General features: G+C 40.4%; 1 protein-coding gene across 1 annotated transcript in view; it reads left to right on the top strand.

Annotated features, from left to right (window-relative positions):
- The window catches only part of OTC (ornithine transcarbamylase), a 66,457-nt gene extending 48,615 nt beyond the window's left edge, over positions 1-17,842 (top strand). The window contains exons 6-10 of the mRNA XM_061136413.1: positions 433-555; positions 7,375-7,428; positions 7,509-7,658; positions 10,341-10,478; positions 16,829-17,842. Of these exons, the coding sequence (XP_060992396.1) occupies positions 433-555; positions 7,375-7,428; positions 7,509-7,658; positions 10,341-10,478; positions 16,829-16,888 (525 nt within the window). The 3' untranslated portion in view covers positions 16,889-17,842. The remainder of the gene's footprint in view (positions 1-432; positions 556-7,374; positions 7,429-7,508; positions 7,659-10,340; positions 10,479-16,828) is intronic.
- The last annotated feature ends 4,832 nt before the right edge of the window (positions 17,843-22,674 follow it).

Below are 22,674 nucleotides of genomic sequence, written 5' to 3'. Positions count from 1 at the left end.
ACTATATTTCCCCTCTTATTCCAACAAGTATAAGCTTCATTAAGGCAGAGGTTTTTGTCTCCTTTGTTCATTGTTATATCTCCAGGGCCAAGGACAGTGTCTGGACATGGATGGTTCTCAATTTGTTGAATGAAAGAACAAATGCAACAAAGATTCAGATTTGTGATATATGAAAATATGAGTCTTCATATGTTCATATGGTGTCTTGGCTTAAGATATTAGGATATTTTTTGGTAATCAGGACTTCTTTTTGGTGATTGTACCTTCATGTTATCAAATTGCTCTGTATAATGCAAAAAAAAGTAGTTTTCTCATTCCAACAAAGCATTTAAAATTGAGATGTGGACTGTTTCTTTTATAGTAGCTCTAACAATTGTTTCACAGAAGTGGATTTTCTCCTGGATGTAATTTCTTCCATCCCTTGCCTTTTAGGAACACTATGGCTCTCTGAAAGGCCTTACCCTCAGCTGGATTGGGGATGGGAATAACATCCTGCACTCCATCATGATGAGTGCGGCGAAATTCGGGATGCACCTTCAGGTGGCTACCCCAAAGGTAGGGAAACTTTCTGCCTTGAAACTAACCCCCCTTTGAAATCATTCCCAGATACAATTACCTAGTGAAAAACAAACCTCTCTTCCATTCAAGGAGAGCACAGTTGAGGCCACAAAATTTAGGTTATGTTGCTGTCCCTACTATTATAGCTATCTGGCCTCTTGAGTGTCCAATTTCCCATCTCTACAAAAAGAGATAATCTTGGCTGATGCCTTTCATCTTGTGAGTTTCTGTGTTAAAAGCATGTCTGAATTATCCCTTTGAATGCCCTGAAACCAGCCATTATGATGACTGGCTTTCTTGTGTATTGCTACCACAAAGGCTGAAGAAAATAATGAAATCCAGACAGCCTAGAAATCTCAAGGCATGGGGAAGATGCTGTCATTGTTCGAATATTACAGTTTGGTGAAAAAAAATTCAATCTAATGTGAAGGACACAGTGATAGCGTCTGCATCAGCTTAGTGTTTCAAAACTCAAATCCAAGGGTCCTTCAGTCTTTTAAATCTGAATCCTGGCTGTGAAGCTGACCCACCCTACTTCCTATCCTGCTGTAAATCTCTCACAGGATGTATGGGAATGGGAACGTGCCTTCTTTTATAGGTCCAAAGTAACCCTTTTGATATACAAGAAACTAGTAATAATTGTTGTCTGTGAGAAGTGAAGCTGGGAGGTTCAAGGTTAGAGGTAGGAGGGAGACTTTATTTCTGCAATATATCCTTTTATATGGTTTAAATTTCTTAACATGTAAATGTTCTATGTACATAATTACATAAGTCCATAAATAAATACACTAAAATAAAAAAGTGCAGATCTTCCTAAGAGATGCCCTATTTTACAATACTCCCAGCTTTGCGTATAGGATTAATAGATGCAAACTAGTATATATAGGACGGCTACACAATAAGGTCCTACTGTCCAGCACAGGGAAATATATTTGCTACCCTGTGATAAACCAGAATGGAAAAGAATATGTACATTATATGTTTACATATATGTATGCATGTTCTTTTTATATATAATGGAGTCTCCTTGCTGTGTAGCAGAAATTAACACATTGTAAATCAACTAAACTTCAAAAAAATTAAAAAAAGATACTCCTAGCCTCATACAGAATGTGTAGGCCTTTTAGAGGATAAAAACTAATCCTACAAGTGACTCATACACAAACCAGTTCTGAGTGATCCCCACAGAACCTTTTACATAACCCATCTCTACTAAATTTTTTTGTTACGTTTCTTATTAGTTATGATTTCTGATCAGGAATCTTTTGGAAGGAAAATGCCCCTAAATAGAAGCCATTGCAGAAACAAAGGACAGAATTGACCTTTCCATTAAAGGACGATGATTTATAATATTGTGCACCAATGTGTTTCTGGCTGAGCATGTGTTTGCTGTTATCTCAGTGGTCACTGCCATAGTTCACTCTGATAACCTAAGACATTCAGAGGTGAGTGTGTGAGGCCTGAAACTCACTCTCTGCTTCTGCTTCTTGAGTTTAAGATTGACTAAGGGATTTCTAGGGACATGGGACTATCAGTGCTAAAACCAGGAAGGCCACAGGCAAACTAGTGTGATCTGGTCACCCAAATGCCATGTCAGACATAGTGCTTCAGGCTGATCCAACAGGCGAGCTCTGGAGTGGAGGTTATGCCCCAGTGTTGTCCTAACTTGAGACAGGGAGGATGGGCTTTTATCCTTGGAACCAGTCATTGGTCAAGGGCAGTGTGGAGAGGTGGATGGTGAATCCTCTGGAACTTTTTTTCTTTGTTTTTTACTAGTTTCAGATTTTATCTTTGGATTCTTTTTTTATATATAATTGGAAGATAATTGCTTTACAATATGGGCTGGCTTCTGCCATACAACAATGTGAATCAGCCACAAGTACACATATCTTCCTCTCCCTCCTGAACCTCACCCCCCACCCCATCCCACCCCTTTAGGTTGTCACAGAGCACCAGGATGAGCTCTCTGTGCCCAATATAGCAGCTTCCCACTTTGGCAGGAAGAGCAGCTGGGGAGTCAGAGGGCCATCTCCTAAAGAAGAGCTGAGTGTTAGGTATTAAAAGCACACTGATGGGGACTTCCCTGGTGGTCCGGTGGTTAAGAATCTGCCTGCCAATACAGGGGACACAGGTTCGATCCCTGGTCAGGGAAGATCCACATGCCATTGAGCAACTAAGCCCACAAACTGCAACTCCTGAAGCCCATGCTCTAGAAGCCTGCACACCGCAACTAGGGAGTAGCCCCCACTCATGGCAACTAGAGAAAGCCCTGGTGCAGCAATGAAGACCCAGCACAGCCAAAACTAAAACTAAATAAATAAGCATATTTAAAAGCATACTGAAAAGGGGAGAGGGGGCAAAAGATGTAGATCGGGGTCCTCTGAGGGCCTCTGGGTAGAGCACCAGCATTGTCCGCTGCATCTTGCCAAAACCAAATGCAACAAACAAGGCAAAAGAAAATACTTTCCCCTTGTGTTCTTGCTGAACCAGTTCGAGTCAATGTACCCTGCTGCCTTAGTCTCCCAGGACTGCCATAACAAATTCCCACAAACTGGGCGGCTTAAAACAACAGAAATGTATTCTCTCACAGCTCTGGAGGCTAGAAGTCCAAAATCCAAGTGTTGGCAGGACCACACCCCACCACCACCACACATACACACAACTCACAATACCTCTAGGGGAGGATCTGTCCTTGTCTCTTTCCCACTTCCGGTAACTTCAGGCATTCCTTTCCTTGTGGCTGCATCACTCCAGCCTCTGCCTCCATCATTCTTAATTTAGGCCCATTTCTCTGTCCACATGTTCCTCTTCTTATGAGGATAGCAGTTATATTAAACTTAGACCAACCCTAATCCAGTATCAGTTCTGTTTAGTTGCTCAGTCGTGTCCGACTCTTTGCAACCCCATGGACTGCAGCACACCAGTCCTCCCTGTCTATCACCAACACCCAGAGCTTACAAAAATTCATGTCCATTGAGTCAGTGATGCCATCCAGTCATTTCATCCTCAGCTGTCCCCTTCTCCTTCTGCCTTCAATCTTTCCCAGCATCAGGGTCTTTTCCAATAATTCAGATTTTTGCATCAGGTGGCCAAAGTATTGGAGTTTCAGCTTCAGCATCAGTCTTTCCAATGAATATTCAGGACTGATTTCCTTTAGGATGGACTGGTTGGATTTCCTTGCAGTCGAAGGGACTCTCAAGAGGTCTTCTTTAACACCACAGTTAAAAAGCATTAATTCTTTGGTGCTCAGCTTTCATTTTGGTCCAACTCTCACATCCATGCATGACTACTGGAAAAAACCATAGCTTTGACTAGATGGACCTTTGTTGGCAAAGTAAAGTCTCTACTTTTTAATATGCTGTCTAGGTTGGTCATAGCTTTTCTTCCAAGGAATAAGCGTCTTTTAATTTCATGGCTGCAGTCACCATCTGCAGTGATTTTGGAGCCCAGTATGACCTCCTTTTAACTACGTACATTTGCAAAGACCCTACTTCTAAAAAAAGGTCACATTCTAGGACTTTCCTGGTGGTCCAGTGGTTAAGAATCCACCTAGCAGTGCAGGGTACATGGGTTCGATCCCTGGTTAGGGAACTAAGATCCCACATGCCTCGGAGCAAATAAGCCTCTACTAGTGAGCCCACATGCTCTGGAGCCTGCACACCGCAACTATAGAGACTGTGGCCTGCAATAAAAGATCTCACATACTGAAACTAAGATCCTGAGCATGCAACTAAGACCCGACACAGACAAATAAATAAAAATACTTTTAAAAGGTCACATTCTGAGGTTCTGGTGTGGAATAAATGTTTGGAAGACATTCTTCTACCTAATACACTTGCCATGGAAGAAATGCCAGGTAGGCAGCATAGGGTGCCACCCTGTTATATATAGTAAACTTTGGGGACTCAGAGAGCTAACTCTTATAAGAGAGAATTCTCTCTCGTTCAGCAAAAACTGAGATAAAAGGTCAGATCTGACATGTGAATAAGGTAGTTCTTCATTTTATGGGAAAACTTAGCACACTGTTGCTGCAAATCTAGTCTGAGGAAGGGCTCTATATTAATACAAACAATTTTACAGATAAAATATATATTCACAATGATTGCTCCCTGCTATAAGGTGTTTTTGGAAAGGTTTTAATTCTGTTGGAGAAATACATGATTTAAACATTTTATTGCATGTCCAAGATGTTTTATTAACATCAAAGGGAAAAATTCCAATGTTACAGAGTAATTTCAGTATTGTTCTTATGCAAAAACTCATTTAAATGATAACAAGCACTAAAACCTGGTTAAATCTGGGTGGGAGTAAGAGTTTTTAAAAGTCTTCTGGAAAGTCTGAAGTGTAGAAGGTGCTCCATCAATTTATAAGCAGACTCATTTCCTTTAAAGATAAAGCTAGCAGGTTCCCCATCCTTTAACCAAGAATAATTTACATGTTTGAGAATACATAATTTTGTCCTGGATTGTAAAGTTGTTCCATAAACTATTGGTGGTAATGATTTTAACATTGTTCTAAGTGAGTATTTAGACTGAACTGGGTCTGTTAATCATCTTCATCTGGTTTTAAGATTTATGTGAAAGCCAATGAGTGATTTAGTACTGAAAGCTTAGCTGTGAGTAAAAATTCCTCTTTGTATTCTCAGTCATGGCCCAATGCATGCAAGGTTGGGTGATTTTGTAATTTCCAAACCACTCTGTTGATTCTCTAAGTACTTATTGATTCCTTTCCTAAGAATGATTATACTTGGAAGTATAAAACCTGCTTTCCAGAGGGAAGGCTGAATTTTCAGGGCAGGAGGTACCTGGGGTAAGAGCCAAGCCTCTTCATTTATGTTTACCAGTATGAATGGTCACAACAGGAGTTACTAAATTAGCAAGCCTTTATTAATTACCTTCCCCAAATATCAATAAACAAAGCTCCAGAATTTATGGCTATTGAGGGTGATAAAACTGTGAAAAGATCTGCAGGAATCATCACCATCTGATAGCTTCTATCCTCAAGAATTTTTTTATTGAGAGAAGGAACCATGATAGATAAACACGTGTAAATAAACACAATTTCCAATGAATAAACCTGACCGTCCCTGTTGTGGGCTGAGTTTCCTGAGAAGCAGACTCTTGAGACAGAGTTCAGACTGCAGGTTGTTGATGACAGCGTGCCCTTGAGAAGGGAGAGGAAGAAAACAGGAGAAGTCAAACTGCAATGCAGGCCCGAGAGCAGCCTCAGCTGACCTGATAGAGAATTCTAGATCTGAGATGGCCAGTTAGGGTTGTCACAGGTTGGGAGGAGGGAGTCAGGTTTTCATGTCCCCCTGTCAATCAGTCCCTGAATGCAGGTGGCCTTGGAAGGGTGTGCGACCTTGGGTGCATTATCTCTGCCGCTGCACCAGTGCCCAACTAGGGCTGACGGCTGAAAGCCATCTTCCAGCACATGCGCAGCAGCTGGAGCACAAGTCCATTACTCAGGAAGGCGATCTGGGTGGCATACCACACCCATCACTGTGGCCTACTGAGAGTTTATAAAAATGAGGCATAATCAATTCTAAGAATTCAGGAAAATGAGAAGGATGGGGAAGCTGAGAATAATGGTGGTGTTTTGACTGACGAGCCTTCCACTTGGAGGGTCTGGAGGTGGGGCTGGCCCAGGGTTTTGACAAAGGAGGAGCTGACATGTTCCAATAAAGACGCCCAGGAGGGGACAGAGGGGGAAGTGTTCAAGGATGAAAGGCTGTGACAGCAGCAAAGGGCAAGACGTGTACAAGTATGACAATGAGATTGGCTTTCCTGCAGCAAGATGTTGAGAAAAATTAAAAGAGACAGAAGCAAGAGATGTCGGCAGGGAGCCTTGATACCCTTAATCAGCTTCGACTTATAGAACAAGTGGTAAACATTGAAGGCTTCGGAGATAATTCTTGCTGCTGTGTACAGCGCAGATTGGAGGTTGAGGATGGAGGCAGACAGGCTACCTGTGGGGTCTAGAAGAATTGGGGGGACTTCAGCTGTTCCCACAGTGTCCCCTCACCTAAATTTGAGACCAGAGCGAGCAAGCAAGGAACCTAGGGTGCAAAATTCATGTTTGCACGACTGTCAGTGAGTGAGTGCCTCACTCAAGTCCTGACCCTGCCCTCACCAAACGAACCCAAACACATAGATTTCAGCAAAAACAGTATATTTGCTATGCAAAGGCCATTTCAAAGCCAGCTCCCTGCCTGCAGAACACTGGCTGGTGAGACTAAGATGTGTGCGTGGGCTCTTAGTATTTAGCTGAGACGCTGAGGGAAGGTTTCTCTGAGGAGGAAACATTTGAGCTGAGAGCATTGAGACCTGAAAGCATTAATCCACATGGAGTGGGTGGGAAAAAGCATTTCAGACCAAAGGAAAACAAAAGCATTAAAAAAAAGAAAAAAGAAAAAAACAGCTTGTAGAAAGACTCAGACAAAAATGCAGTAAGTTGTAGACTTATGTATATAATCCTCTTAAACTATTAGAGGAACAAGAAAAGGTGCTACCAAGAGCTGGAAAGCACCACACCCCATTTATCTTTAGGACTAAAGAGGTCAAAAATAATCAAAGCAAAATGGGGCAACTGATTACCTTTTTAAATTCCCAAAAGCACTCTTAAGCTTTGAAATTCTAGATGTCAAGGTCATATTCTACTGAACATGGGGAGTAGGCATGTTCAGTAGGTTGGGCTACAACTTAAAGCAGAAACAGGAAAGAGAGCAGGAGAATTGTTGAAAGTGATGCATATATAAGAAGGCATATATAATTAAAAAAAAAAACACCAAATAACAGTTAATTCTTTCCCATGCAGGGTTATGAGCCGGATCTCAGTATAACCAAGTTGGCGGAGCAGTATGCCAAGGAGGTACGCTCCTTATATGTAAAGGTGTTATTGTCTTTCCCTGTCTCGTGAAGTTCTTTAACCAGCTTGCTTGTGTATGCCAGAACGGTACCAAGCTGTCGCTGACAAATGATCCATTGGAAGCAGCTTGTGGAGGCAATGTATTAATTACAGACACTTGGATAAGCATGGGACAAGAAGAGGAGAAGAAAAAGCGGCTCCAGGCTTTCCAAGGTTACCAGGTTACAATGAAGGTACAAATTGATGTCTCTCTGAAGGTTCATTAATCCCATTCATAAAGGCCAGAATCAGCTAATCACTCAATCACTTTTGGGAGAGCAGACCGTCCTTTCCTTCCCTATCAAGGACACGCTGACTGTATCCCCCAGTGATTTCTCTCCTCCTGAAGATGAGCTCTGCCCTTTGGAAAGACACTTTTGTCCAGGATGAAGGAATTGAAACCCAGGCAGAAGAGAGAAGCAAGCCTTTCCCTCTTGCAACAGCAGAGGCATCAGAATGCTTGACGATCTGTTTGGATATACTAGGCGACTTCTGTTGCAAGCAGTTTCTTTTGATTTCTGCTCTAAGAAAAGCCCCATAGTTCTGTACTTCGGGCTAGCCCTTGCCTATACTTTCCAAGGACTCTTTAAGTCCAGTTTAGTTTTGCTAACTGCCTCCAGGGCACTCCCAGGGGAATTCCATCTATTCTGATGCCTTTCATTAAGCTCTGAAGCATGGCTTGTCAACCTTGAGCGTGACTGAGAATTGACTGGAGTTGTTAATACACAGCTGGCAGAACCCCACTTCTCCAGGGATTCTAAATCAGTAGGTCAGGAGTGGCACCCAAGAATTTGCATTTCTGCCAAGTTCCCAGGTGGTGCAATGCTGCTGTCCCAGGGTCAAGCATTGAGAACCACTGTTCTGCAGGAATATCCTAAAAGTCAGGTGTACATTGGGATTCTGTCTGCAGAGCAACTCCTTTGTTTGGTGGAGAAAGGGATTAAGCAATTGCAATAGATGTTTTATTGATAAAATATTTAAAATATAAATACAAGCCCCTTATTTATACATGACAATAGAATAAAGTTAGAAAAATAAAATGAAAATGTATTTGTATTTGCCCTAGCCCCTTAACGTGACTATTCCCAGAGGTAGCCACTGTTTAACAATTTGATGTGTCTCTTTGCAGACCTTTTCTGTGTATTTACATATTCGTATACACACCCACACACACACCCCTACACCTCTAATGCTTTATCATAAATGGTAGATTAGACATATTATTCTGACTTACTTTTTCCACTTAACAAATCTTAGATTTTTTTGTCCATTCATTTAGACATTTTTCCTTTTTTTTTTTTTTACATTTTTCCTTCTTTTTAATGACTGCATAGAATTCCAAAGTATGAGTGGGCCTTATTTTATCTGTTTCCTGTCAAAAAATTAGGCTATTTCCAATTATCCTAATTACAAACAATGCTGCAATGAAGATCCTTAATATATATATTCCTTTGTGCAGGTATTATAGAGAATAGAATTCTTTTAGGGAGAAGAATTTCTGGGTGAAGTAGTATATACTTTTTAAAATATGAGAAATGCTGCTAAACTGCCCATCCAAAAAGAATTGACAATTTATAACTTCCACCACTCTCTCCATTTCTTATTTGCTATTTACATTTGTAATTTTTAAAAATCTGTATCTCATGCTTTTTAAAATTTGTGTTTCTCTGATTACTGATGAAGTTAAACATCTTTGTTTATTGGCCATTTCTATATGTTTTTCTATAAACTGCTATCATATTCTTTCATATTATAACATATCATATTCTTTGCCCATTTTCTATTGTGTTGTTTTTTTTTTTAACAAAACAAAAAAGGTTTAGCACAAAGGCAGTAATTTTGAGGGAAGAATTTATGGGGGAATGTAGTTTTGAATATGTAAGTGAACAATGAAAATGAGTGGGAAAATGTAATTTTTAGGAATTAACTGTTAGAGAAAATTAAAATTGTTAGAACATTTACATGAAGAACGAATCACCTAGTGCACAGTGCCCATAATCCTGTTTAATGCACTCCTATCTCAGAGCTCTTTTTCAACATTGTTTTAACCAGTAATTAAATTCGCTTGAAGTGCTAAAAACCATAATTTGGAGGCAGGTTAAAAAGTATAATACAATCATGTAAAGGCAACCTTTAATATACTGGGTTGGCCAAATTTTTAATTTCGGTTTTTCTGTACCATCTTATGGAAAAACCCATATGAACTTTTTGGCGAACCCAATACATTGGGATGTAATTGGTGATTTTTGCTCTCATCCGCATCTTATCCTAGTAGAATTCTTTATTGAAAGGTAAACTATCTCACTAGACAGAGTACTAGAAAACTGAATTAGTGGTTTTGTTTGGAGTGGTGATCTTCCAAATTAAAAAAATGACTAGAAAGTTTCATAAGCTGAAAGTATCATATACATTTCTGCTGGGTGCCATGAGCTGAAATCCTCAGTCTGCCCCTTTATCTCTCCCTTTGCATGGACCTTTGAGGTTCCCTGGTGGCTCAGACTATAAAATGTCTGCCTGCAGTGCGGGAGACCTGGGTTCGATCCCTGGATCAGAAAGATCCCCTGGAGAAGGAAATGGCAACCCCCTCCAGTATCTTTGCCTGGGAAATCCGGTGGATGGAGGAGCCTGGCAGGCTACAGTCCTGGAGTCACATAGAGTTGGACACAACTGAGTGACTTCACTTGACTCCAGGTCAGAGACGCTGACTCTGAAGAAGACAAATGTGACACAGGCTACAGTCCTTGGAGTCACAAAGAGTCGGACACAACTGAGTGACTTCACTTGACTCCAGGTCAGAGACGCTGACTCTGAAGAAGACAAATGTGATAGCTACATATAAGAGTCAAACCACAGTCTTATCTCCATCTCTTCTGTAGACTGCTAAAGTTGCTGCCCCTGACTGGACATTTTTACACTGCTTGCCCAGAAAGCCAGAAGAAGTGGATGATGAAGTGTTTTATTCTCCACGATCTCTTGTATTCCCAGAGGCCGAAAACAGAAAGTGGACAATCATGGTAAGCAAGAAATGGGGATTGGAGGATGGGGAGTTCTCTGTGTGGCCCCAACTTGGTCATTCACGCCTTTTGGTAAACAATAAGCAGCTGGTATTACCCACATACATTACTTGCTCATATGGTATCTGTTTTTTTTTCCAGAAAGTTCACAATAGATCATTAGTGCTTAAAGCATGTATAGTGTATTTTTAATGGAGTAAGACTGACCCCCCACGTAAATGTATCTATTTTAGTAAAAATTCTTACCGTTGTTGATCAGCCTGAACACCAGCCACCATTGCCTGTCAACCATGATAGGTTGTATAATTCTTATACAATAATTTTATAATCCCCTTGTTAATGTTTACAGAAGCCCCTAATTCAGTGCCTGGCACAAAATGGGCATTCAAAGAAATCTTATTTCCTTCCTCCTCTCTTTCTTCCCTTCTATCATTGCCTAGGTAATTGTTTGGTTCTCTACTGGCTTTAGACAGTAGAGAAACATTTGTTCTTAGGTATAGAACATTACCAAAATTGCAGCAAGACTAATCTTAAAAATTATTAGTCCCTTTAACAAAATGCCACTAGTTTCATCTTCACCACCACTATTCTTGGAAACATTAACCTCACATCTCTGCTTTACAATATCTCAAATACCATGTTTTTCTCTGGAAAATGGAACACTCCAGGGCCATAATTTAGTACCACCATTTTTTTAGTTTTTGGTGATTTAACTGATCTCCATTACTATATCAGTTAGGGTCTTACTGGAAAACAAAAAAAGTCTACTTCAGGTAGAGAAATAAAAAGGAATTTGTTAAAAGACATTAGGCACTTCCCAGAACAATTCATTCTTGTATATCACATATTTAGAAACAGAGGCAGGAAAACTGCCCCAACAGCACTGTGCTTCTTTGATAACCAAAACACGGCTGACAGAGCTTCCCATAGCCTGGTACCTAGTGCCCTGGAAACTAAGTGCCAGATAATCCATTGTAGCTTTCATGGAGGAGAAAATGGCAACTGGCTCCAGTATTCTTACCTGGGAAATCCCATAGACAGAGGAGCCTGGCAGGCCATGCTACAGGGGATTGCAAAGATTCAGACATGACTGAGAATGCACATATACAAAACATTTAGCATGTTATCTAATACACTGTAAATATTGTTATTGTAATTATCATCACCACTATCATCTTCATTGTTGATCTAATGCAGTGACCAGCAGAGATTTGAGCTCCAGGATGGCTTCCCTGCTGGCTCAGATGGTAAAGAATCCGCCTGCAATACGGGAGACCTGGGTTCAATCCCTGGGTTGGGAAGATCCCCTGGAGAAGGGAACGGTTACCCACTCTAGTATTCTTGCCTGGATAATTCCATGGACAGAGGAGCCTGGTAGGCTATAGTTCGTGGGGTTGCAAAGAGTCGGACACGACTGAGTGACTTTCACACACACACATGACTCCCTTTGCAATGAAAAGTGGTATATCAGGCCCAAGTTTGTCATATCTAATAAGAGAAATGACTTTTTTTTTTTTTTTTTTACTGTACCTTTCAGCTTATAGCATCAGGACACTAACTTTGGCCAAAATGGCAATTATCATGTCATTTAGACCAGTGCCTCTAAAGCTTTTGATCCATTTGAATCCATTTGATCCATTTGAATCACCTAGGGACTTGTTAAGTGGAAATTTGGATTTGGTCTGAGATGTGGCCCAAGATTCAGCATTTTTAATAAGCAACCAGGTAATGAAGATGCCGCTCTCCTGCAGACCACATTTTGAATAGCAAAGATCCAGATGCCAAAAAATAAAATGTGAGCTCTCCAACCGTATACCCCAGGAAGAAACATAGCAACGAATTTTCCTCAAGCTCTACTCTTTAGCAGAAGATGACGGCAATGACAAATATAGATCAACCCAAATCTGTTAAAATAGATTCTTTTGTAGAAATTCAGGGGCCGGAGGGGGAACTAAATTTTCTAAAATATAATTATGAAGATGCTCTGTACTTCTGAATTTTTAAAGAGCTTATTATGCACTTGTGTGTATATATATTATACACACACACGCACAAACACATATATATATACACATATTCACAGTAAAGTCTTATGCTCACCCATTTTCCACCATCTAAGTCCTACCATCCTCTCTCCATCTCCCACGTTCCTGAGGTATCCATTTCCCCTAATGGGTAAATATATTTGAAAAAAAACCAAGATGCACGGCCGTATTAAAATGAAAGTAAAGAATCTAAAATCGAAAGAATGCTTGACTGGGAGTGAGAAGACTTGAATTCTGTAACTGTCTTTGATACTAGTTAGCCATATTATTTTGGATAAGCGTGACCTCTCTGGGTCTCAGTTTCTTTCCACATAAAATAAGTAGGTTGAGCTATCTAGATGATAGCTCAAATGACTTTTAATCTTAGGTCCTCAATCTCATCAGCAGGCTACATGGAGTCCTATGTTCAGAAGCTTCTAAGCCTGCCTGTGGTCTTGGAAGGAAAGAGTGATATAACTAGTGATACCCAACATGGATTCTGGAAGGGGGTTGGTGACACACATGCTGTCCTCTTTATGTCTCCAAACCGGAAGATGTGGATGTCCCACTGAGTTAAGTTCATTTCAGCAACCATATACTGAGCATCTACTGTGTGCCGGGTTCTCTGCCAGGCACTGCAGATTAAAAAAAAAAAAAAAAGATATTGTTCAGTCTCCGCACAGTCTGTACAATTCATAGAAGCATGGCATTTTCAAGTGGGATGAGACCTTACAGATTATCTAGTCTAAATTCCTACTTTATAGGCAAAGAAATTATTCTTAGATGGCTTATTTAGAATGGCATTTAGGCTCAGCACTGCTCTGCTAGATTCTTCTGGAAAGTTCTAAAGATACAATACCTGTTTTCCTCTAGAATCTCCCTATCCAACACAGTAGCCACTAGTGGCTATTTAAATTTAGACTTCAGCTAACTAACTGGAGAAGGAAATGGCACCCTACTCCAGTATTCTTGTCTGGAGAATTCCATGGACAGAGGAGACTGGTGGGCTACAGTCCATGGGGTTGCAAAGAGTCAAACACAACTGAGCAACCAAACAACAAAAATGAACTAAAAGATAATAAAATATAAGATTCAATTCCTCAGACATACTAACCACATTTTAAGTGTTCAATAGTCACATAGGGCTGGTGGCTATACTATTTGTATTTGACAGCATAGACAGGGAATGTTTCCATCATGACAGAAAGTCCTACTGGGCAGCACTACTGTCTGAAGGGGGATTTCCACACACACAGTTTCATTTACAGTCAGGATAGAAGAAGGAAGGAGAGACACAATCAGCCTCAAGTTCTGAGGCGCCCATAATGACTAATGTAATAACTAAATAGGTGAAGGGCTTGTTCTAAAAGCATATAACGTTTTTAAAGCAAACGTGTACTCATTCAGCACTCACACTAGCTTTTTAAGGCCTTCATACTGGGAGATTTCCAGCAGTGCTTTTCAGAACACTCTGGTAATCACATCATTCTCTCTATAGTGCACAGGCCTTTGGATCGCTTTGTAAAAAAAAGAAAAGAAAGAAAGAAAACAACACACACACACACACACACACCCCCTCTCCTCACCACAAAGCTTGCTTTTATATTTTTCAATAATTACTAAGGCTACAGGACTCACAAAACGTGAGGTGGGTTTCTTCCTCTGCCTACGAATTTTACTGTGGAGCTAAAGAAACCTAAAAGGACCCTGCAAAAAATCTGCCACTTAAAAGTACTACTATCAGGATGACCTTTAGATATACAACACCATTGCGAATGTAGTTCACAGTATTTTACCATCTCTTCTCTCCAAGTGAGGGGTGCCAGATAAAATACAGGATACCCAGCTACTTTGGAGTTTCAAATGTGGTGTGGTGTTTAGACAATTTATTAAGACAATAAATAATTGTTTAGGATAGACATGTCCTAAGGGCTTTCTTCATAGCTCAATCAGTAACGAATCTACCTGCAGTGCAGGAGACTTAGGTTCGATACCTGGGTCAGGAAGATCCCCTGGAGAAGGAAATGGCAACCCAGTCCAGTATTCTTGCCTGGAAAACCCCATGAACAGAGGAGCCTGGCAGGCTACAGTCCATGGGGTTGCAAGAGTCGGACATGACTTAGGGACCAAACACCACCACCAAAAGACATGTCCTATGTAATATTTGGAACATACTTGGAGTTTAAGAAAAATTGTTGTTGACCTGAAATGCCTACTTATGTATGTATATATATATGTATGTCTGTATCTAACTAAATCTGGCAGCAGCTCTACTCATAATTAACTTTCTAAGATTTAATATTTGAAAATAAATTTGACATATGCTATGACCATTAAAAAATAATACCAAACCTAAGAGGTGACCCCAGGAAACCATAAAAAAGCTTAAAATATTTTACTGGAAGATGTTCTTATCCTAGTGTTTGACCTTTCTGTCTTCTTCTTGTCATTCAGATCTCAACTTTAAATGTCAGTCTTTAACAAGATTTTCCCTGTCCACCCTAAGTGGTTCCCTGACCTCCTTTATCCTGTTTTTTTTTTTTTTTTGTAATTTTCTAGTGACATTTATCAGTCCTTGATATTTTATTTTTCATTTGTTTCCTGTCCTCTCCCTATAATGATATGTGCTCAATACATTTTTGTAGCCTGAAGGCAATACAGAATACTGTTCGGTTCTCGAACATGGGCTTTGGAAATCAAGTTAAAATTCTGGCTCTCTGTGTGGTCTTGGGAAAGTATCATAACTCCTCTAAGTCCAGTTTATTCACATGAAAATGGTGGTCAAGGAATAGGACAGGCAGGTACAGATCCACGCCTCACTGCCACCACTCAGGAAATACCTGTGCTTCAGTCCCCTTGTCTGTATTTCATTTCTCTTCCTACCTCACACAGTAGAAAAGGATATTACATAGTCTGGTCAAAAAGCAACAGCACTCAGACATAAAAAGAATGAATCTGAGTCATTTGTAGTGATGTGGATAAACCCAGAGCCTGTTATACAAAGTGAAGTAAGAGAAAAACAAGCATCATATATGAATGCATCTATATGGAATCTAGAAACATGGTACTGATGAACCTATTTGCATGACAGGAATAGAGATGCAGATGTAGAGAACGGACTTGTGGACACAGGGAAAAGAGGGTGGATGAGCTGAGAAAGTAGCACTGACATATATACACACATATATACACTGTGTGTAAAATATATGGCTAGTGGGAAATTGCTATAAAGCACAGGGAGCTCAGCTTGGTGCTCTGTGATGAACTAGAAGGGTGGGATTGGTGAGGATGTGGGAGGGAGGCTCAAGAGGGAGGGGATATATGTATACTCAGAGCTGATTCACTTCGTTGTACAGCAGAATCCAATACAGCATCGTAAAGCAATTATATTTCAATAAAAATAAAACAAAAGGAAGAATGCAAAAAAAAAAAAAAAAAAAGAAGCAAGAGCAAGTACCTGAAAGGCAGTAAAACTACCTCCTAAGAGTGGAGTCAGAGAAACTTGGGTCCAAACCCAGTTCTGTGTTGTTTCCAGGCTTGAGTTTCTCAGCTATAAGTGATAATAGCAGAGATTCCCTTAGAAGGTTGTTGTGTTACACGAGCTAATTTACAAACACTTCTCTCTACCTTACTGCAGTACCTAGTGCAGTGATAATATCAGCAACAGTGATGACGACAAATGTTGATGGTAAGACACTTAGTCTGGTACGTAGTAAGCACTCAGTCAGCATTTGTCATCATCACTGTTTCTGATATAATTACTATTGTTATTTTGGAAATTGGGAAGAGTAAAAGTGAAAATTCCTGTTTGCCGCTGATGGCCTGATGGGAAGCTGTACTCTAGCTTATAAATATTCTTTCAGGAGAACCCAGATTCAGAAAGACATTATTCATTAACCTAAATAATTTACATCTGATTTATTCTAAACTTTTCTAGGTTAAAAGTATCCAAACCACAGTGTAAACACAAAGATGGGAGGAATTCTATTTCTCTATAACCAGCCAATAGTAGGCTTCACTTATGACTAGAAAAGCCAATCATGACTACCACCTTGGTACCTCCCTTCGGCTCTCACCCCCACTGGTCCTGGAATGAGGCCTAAAAAAGCATGGTGATTGTGTATATATTTGGGTCAGCATGATCCCTCATGAGCTCCCTTAATAAAAATAAGTATTAGTTTGGAAGTGACCCCTTATCATTTCCTTAGGAAAACATGTCTGCCATAGGCCTTCAAAGCTGTAACCCAGATCCTCTTCCATAGGTCCCTAAGCAGGATCTTGCTAATGTTTACCCATTTCTTTCTTTCTCTTTCTCTGTCATTCCAGGCTGTCATGGTGTCCCTGCTGACAGATTATTCGCCTCAGCTCCAGAAGCCAAAGTTTTGATGTGCTGATGCTTCTCAAGAGAGAAACCATGTTCTTCAGGAACAGAATAAGTCAGTTTATGAGGAAAGGAGAAGAGAACAAATCACAGAAATAAACAAATTCTAACACATGCTATAGGTGAATGGTATGATATTGCTTTGCCACCGTGAAACCTTCCTGATGCACTGGAACATGTGGCTTAACTTGGTTTAAACTTTCTAATTCACAATTTCTGAGCTACATTTGGGTATGATATTAATAATCATATACATTTGCTTCAACTAAACATAAAATACTGCGTTCATAACACATAATGCCTATGCCATTAAAAGTAATCTATGCTTATTGCTCTAATAAATTATCACCCACGCTAATTTATAAGTAAACATTTACCAGGAAGTCAGCTGCTGGCAGACCTGTGGGCTGTGCTCATATCCCCTAGGACCAACAAGGAAGCCAAATGATCCATCTTGCTGATGTAACACAATTTGCAGGCAAATGGGGTAGACAGACATTCACTTATGGAGGTAAAATGATGAAATTCTTAGAAAAACAGCTATAATTGTGTCCAAACTCTGGAGTTTTTTCTAGTCATTTGTGGAAGGAGGGTCCTTCGAGAGCACATATCTCTCTTCTGTAATGAATACTTAATACTACAAGCCTAAAGAAGCCTGTGTGAACAAGTGGTAAAACCACAGATACCTAAGTAGGAATATAATGTCCATTAGTGACATTTTCATAGGTTCAAATTCTCCAGCAGGAGCAATTTAATTTTTTTTCATGTTTGTGCTTGTCATGAAGCTCATCATACCATGCACTGGATATTTCCATAAATCTACTGCTTGCCACATTTTAGTCTATATTTTCCTCTAATTTTTCTTCAAGCTAAGAACAATTTGCACCACTGGATTATTATGTAATTAGAGCTAGATGTCTCTTGTGGGTGAACAAAACATGTAGTATTGAATTATTATGATATAATTTTAAATCTTTAGTTCAAATGTTAAATAAATGAAACTTTTCAAAAGTAATGTATTTTACAGAGGACAAGAAAAGTAATTAACTTGACATTCCATTTCTACTACTGGAAGAATGTTTCCAGCCTAGTTGACTGATATTCTTCAGCAGATGGCTATGACTTAAACAAGTGAGTACGAGTTGAATTACAAATTAGATCTGCGATGAAGATGTAATAAAACATATTTAGTAGGGAGATGGGGGAAAGCACATAATATTACAGGGGAAAAAATTCAATTTTTCTTGTAAATAACAAAGGTGACTTTCACGTTGATGGCGATTTATTGGGAGCACTTAAGAAAGAAAGAGTGGAGTTTTGTAAACTGTCTTCTTTCAGCAGAGAGTATAAGGACAATTTAACCAAGAGGTGCTGTGTGGGTTGTGGGGGCTTACCCTTAAACTGCCTCCATACAAAGGACATGATCCTGAGTAATCTTCCACTTCCTAAATGGTCCCCTATGGCAGGGGTCCCTCAACCTTGGAGATCTAATGCCTGGTGATCTGAGGTGGAGCTGATGTGATAATAATAGAAATAAAGTGCATAATAAACGTAATGCACTTGAAGCATTCTGCAACCACCCCCACCCCCAGTCTGTGGAAAAACTGTCTTCCACGAAACCCATCCCTGGTGCCCAAAAGGTTGGGGACTGCTGCCCTACAATAATGAACTCTCATCTCTTTATTGGGTATTCTTGGAACCACAGAGAAGGTATAATCTTCTTCCCTCAAAGGGAAAGAACTTGTGTCATTCCCTTGTTAAAATGTAGTCACTACCTCAAAATGTCCCAAAGCTGTCTTTTTTTATGAATACACCATTTAACAGTGCTCTCAACCCAAACCAGTAAGCCTATAGGGATTTATTTGCTTTCTTAACTTTTCCTCTTAAAAAGACATTATTTATACTGTCAGGAATAAAGAAAACCAGGGAAGGAAGACTTAGTATTATTTTTTTTCCAAAACTATTTTATCTCCTGTTTCATTTTACCCTTTCCTCCATTCCCTTTCCTGTGTAACTACTGCAATGACAGAGATGAACAAAAACTCCAGCAATGACCTTTGGGTCACTGGTGCAGTAGATCCTATTGACTTAATTAATATAACTAGTCAAAGAGTGCCTTTCTTCCAGGCTTTCTCCACTGTAACACTGGAAGTAAAAATATCACATGATTATACAGTAATGGGGGCTTCCCAGGTGGTACTAGTGGTAAAGAACCCCCAGGCCAATGCAGGAGATTTAAGAGATGCTGGTTCAATCCCTGAGTTGGAAGATCCCCTGGAGAAGCCATGGCAACCCACTCCTATATTCTTGCAGTGATGAGTTTCCAGGAACTTTGGAAAAATAATTCTACATCAGATATTTTGAATGAATATTGTACGATTTGACTATTATAATGTCCCCAAGCAGAAAGATCTGCCTAGATTAACACGGTAATGCCACATTTGACCTCCTACATAAATAAGTGACTCTAGAACTTCAGTTAAAATGGTGAGAGCCTCATGATCAATGCTAAAGATCTAAGGCAAACCTTGTCACATAATAAAAAGGTATAAAGAATACATACAGACAGGGTGTCCAGAACACAGTCTTTCTTTTTTTTTTTCCTTTATTTATTTATTTATTTTTTCAGTGGGTTTTGTCATACATTGATATGAATCAGCCATAGATTTACACGTATTCCCCATCCCGATCCCCCCTCCCACCTCCCTCTCCACCCGATTCCTCTGGGTCTTCCCAGTGCACCAGGCCCGAGCACTTGTCTCACGCATCCCACCTGGGCTGGTGATCTGTTTCACCATAGATAATATACATGCTGTTCTTTCAAAACATCCCACCCTCACCTTCTCCCACAGAGTTCAAAAGTCTGTTCTGTACTTCTGTGTCTCTTTTTCTGTTTTGCATATAGGGTTGTCGTTACCATCTTTCTAAATTCCATATATATGTGTTAGTATGCTGTAATGTTCTTTATCTTTCTGGCTTACTTCACTCTGTATAATGGGCTCCAGTTTCATCCATCTCATTAGAACTGGCAGAACACAGTCTTTCTTTGGGCCTTTTTGTCTTGGACATTCTCATCAGTGAAGATGAGCTGCAGCATGTCTTGAGACATGGCATCAGTCAGCAATTTTGTAGGCTTGATGACAAACATGAAAGGTCATATCAAAGAATGGAAAATCAGTCTGGTTACAATGATTGGACACCTAAACCAGGAGCACCATATACTGACATCCAAGATGTACTCTGTGCCAAGGTCTCAAGTAAAGGTGTGTCTAAAGAATCTGCCTGAAATGCAAGAGACTTGGGTTTGATCCCTGGGTTGGGAAGATCCCCTGGAAGAGGGAATGGCAACCCACTCCAGTATTCTTGCCTGGAAAATCCCACAAAGAGAGGAGCCTGGCGGGCTACAGTTCATGGGGTCGCAGAGTTAGACATGACTGAGCGACTAACACTTTTACTTTTTCAAAGGTGTGAGTAAGGGCTAAACCCTGGTCTATACTTCAGATACCAAGGCTTGTGCTTCCTTAGAGCCTTACAGCCAGGAGGAAGGAATGACTTTTTTAAAGTTGCCCACCTAGGGATGTTTCGAGAGAACAGCATCGAAACATGTATATTATCTAGGGTGAAACAGATCATCAGCCCAGGCTGGATGCATGAGACAAGTGCTCTGGCCTGGTGCACTGGGAAGACACAGAGGAATCAGGTGGAGAGGGAGGTGGGAGGGGGGATCTGGATGGGGAATACATGTAAGTCCATGGCTGATTCATGTCAATGTATGACAAAAACCACTACAATATTGTAAAGTAATTAGCCTCCAACTAATAAAAATAAATGGAAAAAAAAAGTTGCCCACCTAGAGGGAACACTTTTCAGTGTTTTATAAGCCTGAATAGGTGCTTTAAGTCACAAAAAAGGCACACAGAAGTATCTGGTAGGGTTAACCCTACTTTCAATCATTTACATCAGAATTTTTTTCAATATCACCTTGTACTTGTTAAAGTGAGACATATAGGGATACTTTGGTGATGCTTTTGGTGTTTTGCCTCAATTTCTGCCACAGTTTCAAGATTCCAGAATGGAAATGATAGCATCTGTCCATTTTTGTGTGGCAAATAGATGACACATCATGGAGGCAGGAATCTGCAATCAACTCTGAAGTTCTTTAATTAAAAAAAAAATTCATCCCTAATAATTGTCCAGAAAATTTAGTATCAATTATTGAGAAAAGAATGTTGGTCAGAGCAAATGGAAATGCTTTCCTTTATATGAACTAAATCTTTTCACAGACTGAGGGATGCCTGACTTGTATCAATGACACTAGACTTGGTTTCTAACTGATGTTCTTCTGGAGCTCATTCCCAGAGGCAAGGCGAGCACAACAGCTGCCTTCTGGAGCAAAATCATTAGGTAAATACATTTTTAAACTGGAATGAGGCTTAGAAGTAATCCAGATTATCCCTTCATTTTACAAAAGAAGGAAACAGGAAACAGCAACAAAATGTTCCTAGGAGAGAAAGATATTCGACAGGGAGGGATTATGCATGTGTTCAACACCCCTTCACAAACTATCTGGGATCCTTCAAAGGCTGAATGGGGAATAGGGAACTGGCTGGTCTGGGACTGTGACTCTCTGAGCCCAGCAGATGAGAGGAGAGCTCACACCTAAGCCGAGATCGATACAGACATTCCGGGATGTGAACCAAGATCCAAAAAGCATTCATGGAGTCGATGCTGTCGGAGTCCCATCCAGATGTCTATTACCTGGGCTCACCCATCCCCTAGCTGCCATCAGGGCTAGATACTGATGGCTCACAGCTGCTCATTTTTCTGAAACACTATCCTCAACCAACCAGGAACCACTTAGCCCAGGAGGTTAGACTCTTGCTGTCATCCTACTACTGGCAGTTCACAGCTAATGAGTAACTGAAGGAGAGGCTCTCTTCCCTCCAAGCAAGACGAACCCAGTGGTGAAATTCATGCCCCAGAGCTTCCCATGGGATTAGGCTGAAGTCAGTAGCTGTTGGAGACCACATCCTTGGTGGTTGTTATTTTTGTTGTTTCATTGCTCAGTCGTGTCTGACTCTTGTTTTCAACCCCATGGACTGTAACCTGCCAGGCTCCTCTGTCCATGGGATTTCCCAGGCAAGAATACTGGAGTGGGTTGCCATTTGCTTCTCCAGAGGATCTTCTCAACTTAGGAATGGAACTTGTGTCTCCTGCTTTGGCAGGAGGCTTCTTTACCACTGAGCCACCCAGGAAGCCCAAGTTAATGCTTAACCTACTTCCCTTGTTCAATAAATAAACTTCCGCTCCTTCAATAAATCATTTGCATAAGAGTCCCCATCTCAGGCTCTGCTTCTCAGGAATCTGATCTAAGAAGATCCATGAATAAGATTTTTCAGAGGTCTGCACTGTTCTGCTGATCCTTCAGGTATCAAGGGAGGAGTAGGAAGATAAGTGGCCATTAGACAAATGGAGAAGAGCTCAAACTTCAGCAAGCAAAAATGTTTCCGATTACCAGGATCAGTCTTCCTTAAGAAGGAAGCAGACCATTATAAATAACAAATATTTTCCTATCACATGTTCAAATTCATAATGAGGAATTTATTAACTGCATGGAATAGACCAATTTTCTTTCCCCAGAGAGGAATATCTCTGAGTTAACTGACACAATATTGCAGGCTTATTTATGTGATAATTTAACACCTTTAGAGGTTGTTGCCTCTGGCACCTCATCTGTCCTTGGTCCTGCCTTCCCCTCTTCCCCCTAAAGCTACTTATTCAGCAGGTCTGG

This window comes from Dama dama, chromosome X, assembly GCF_033118175.1.
Source record: "Dama dama isolate Ldn47 chromosome X, ASM3311817v1, whole genome shotgun sequence".
Lineage (NCBI taxonomy): Eukaryota > Metazoa > Chordata > Mammalia > Artiodactyla > Cervidae > Dama > Dama dama.
This window is presented reverse-complemented; position numbering and strand designations above follow the sequence as displayed.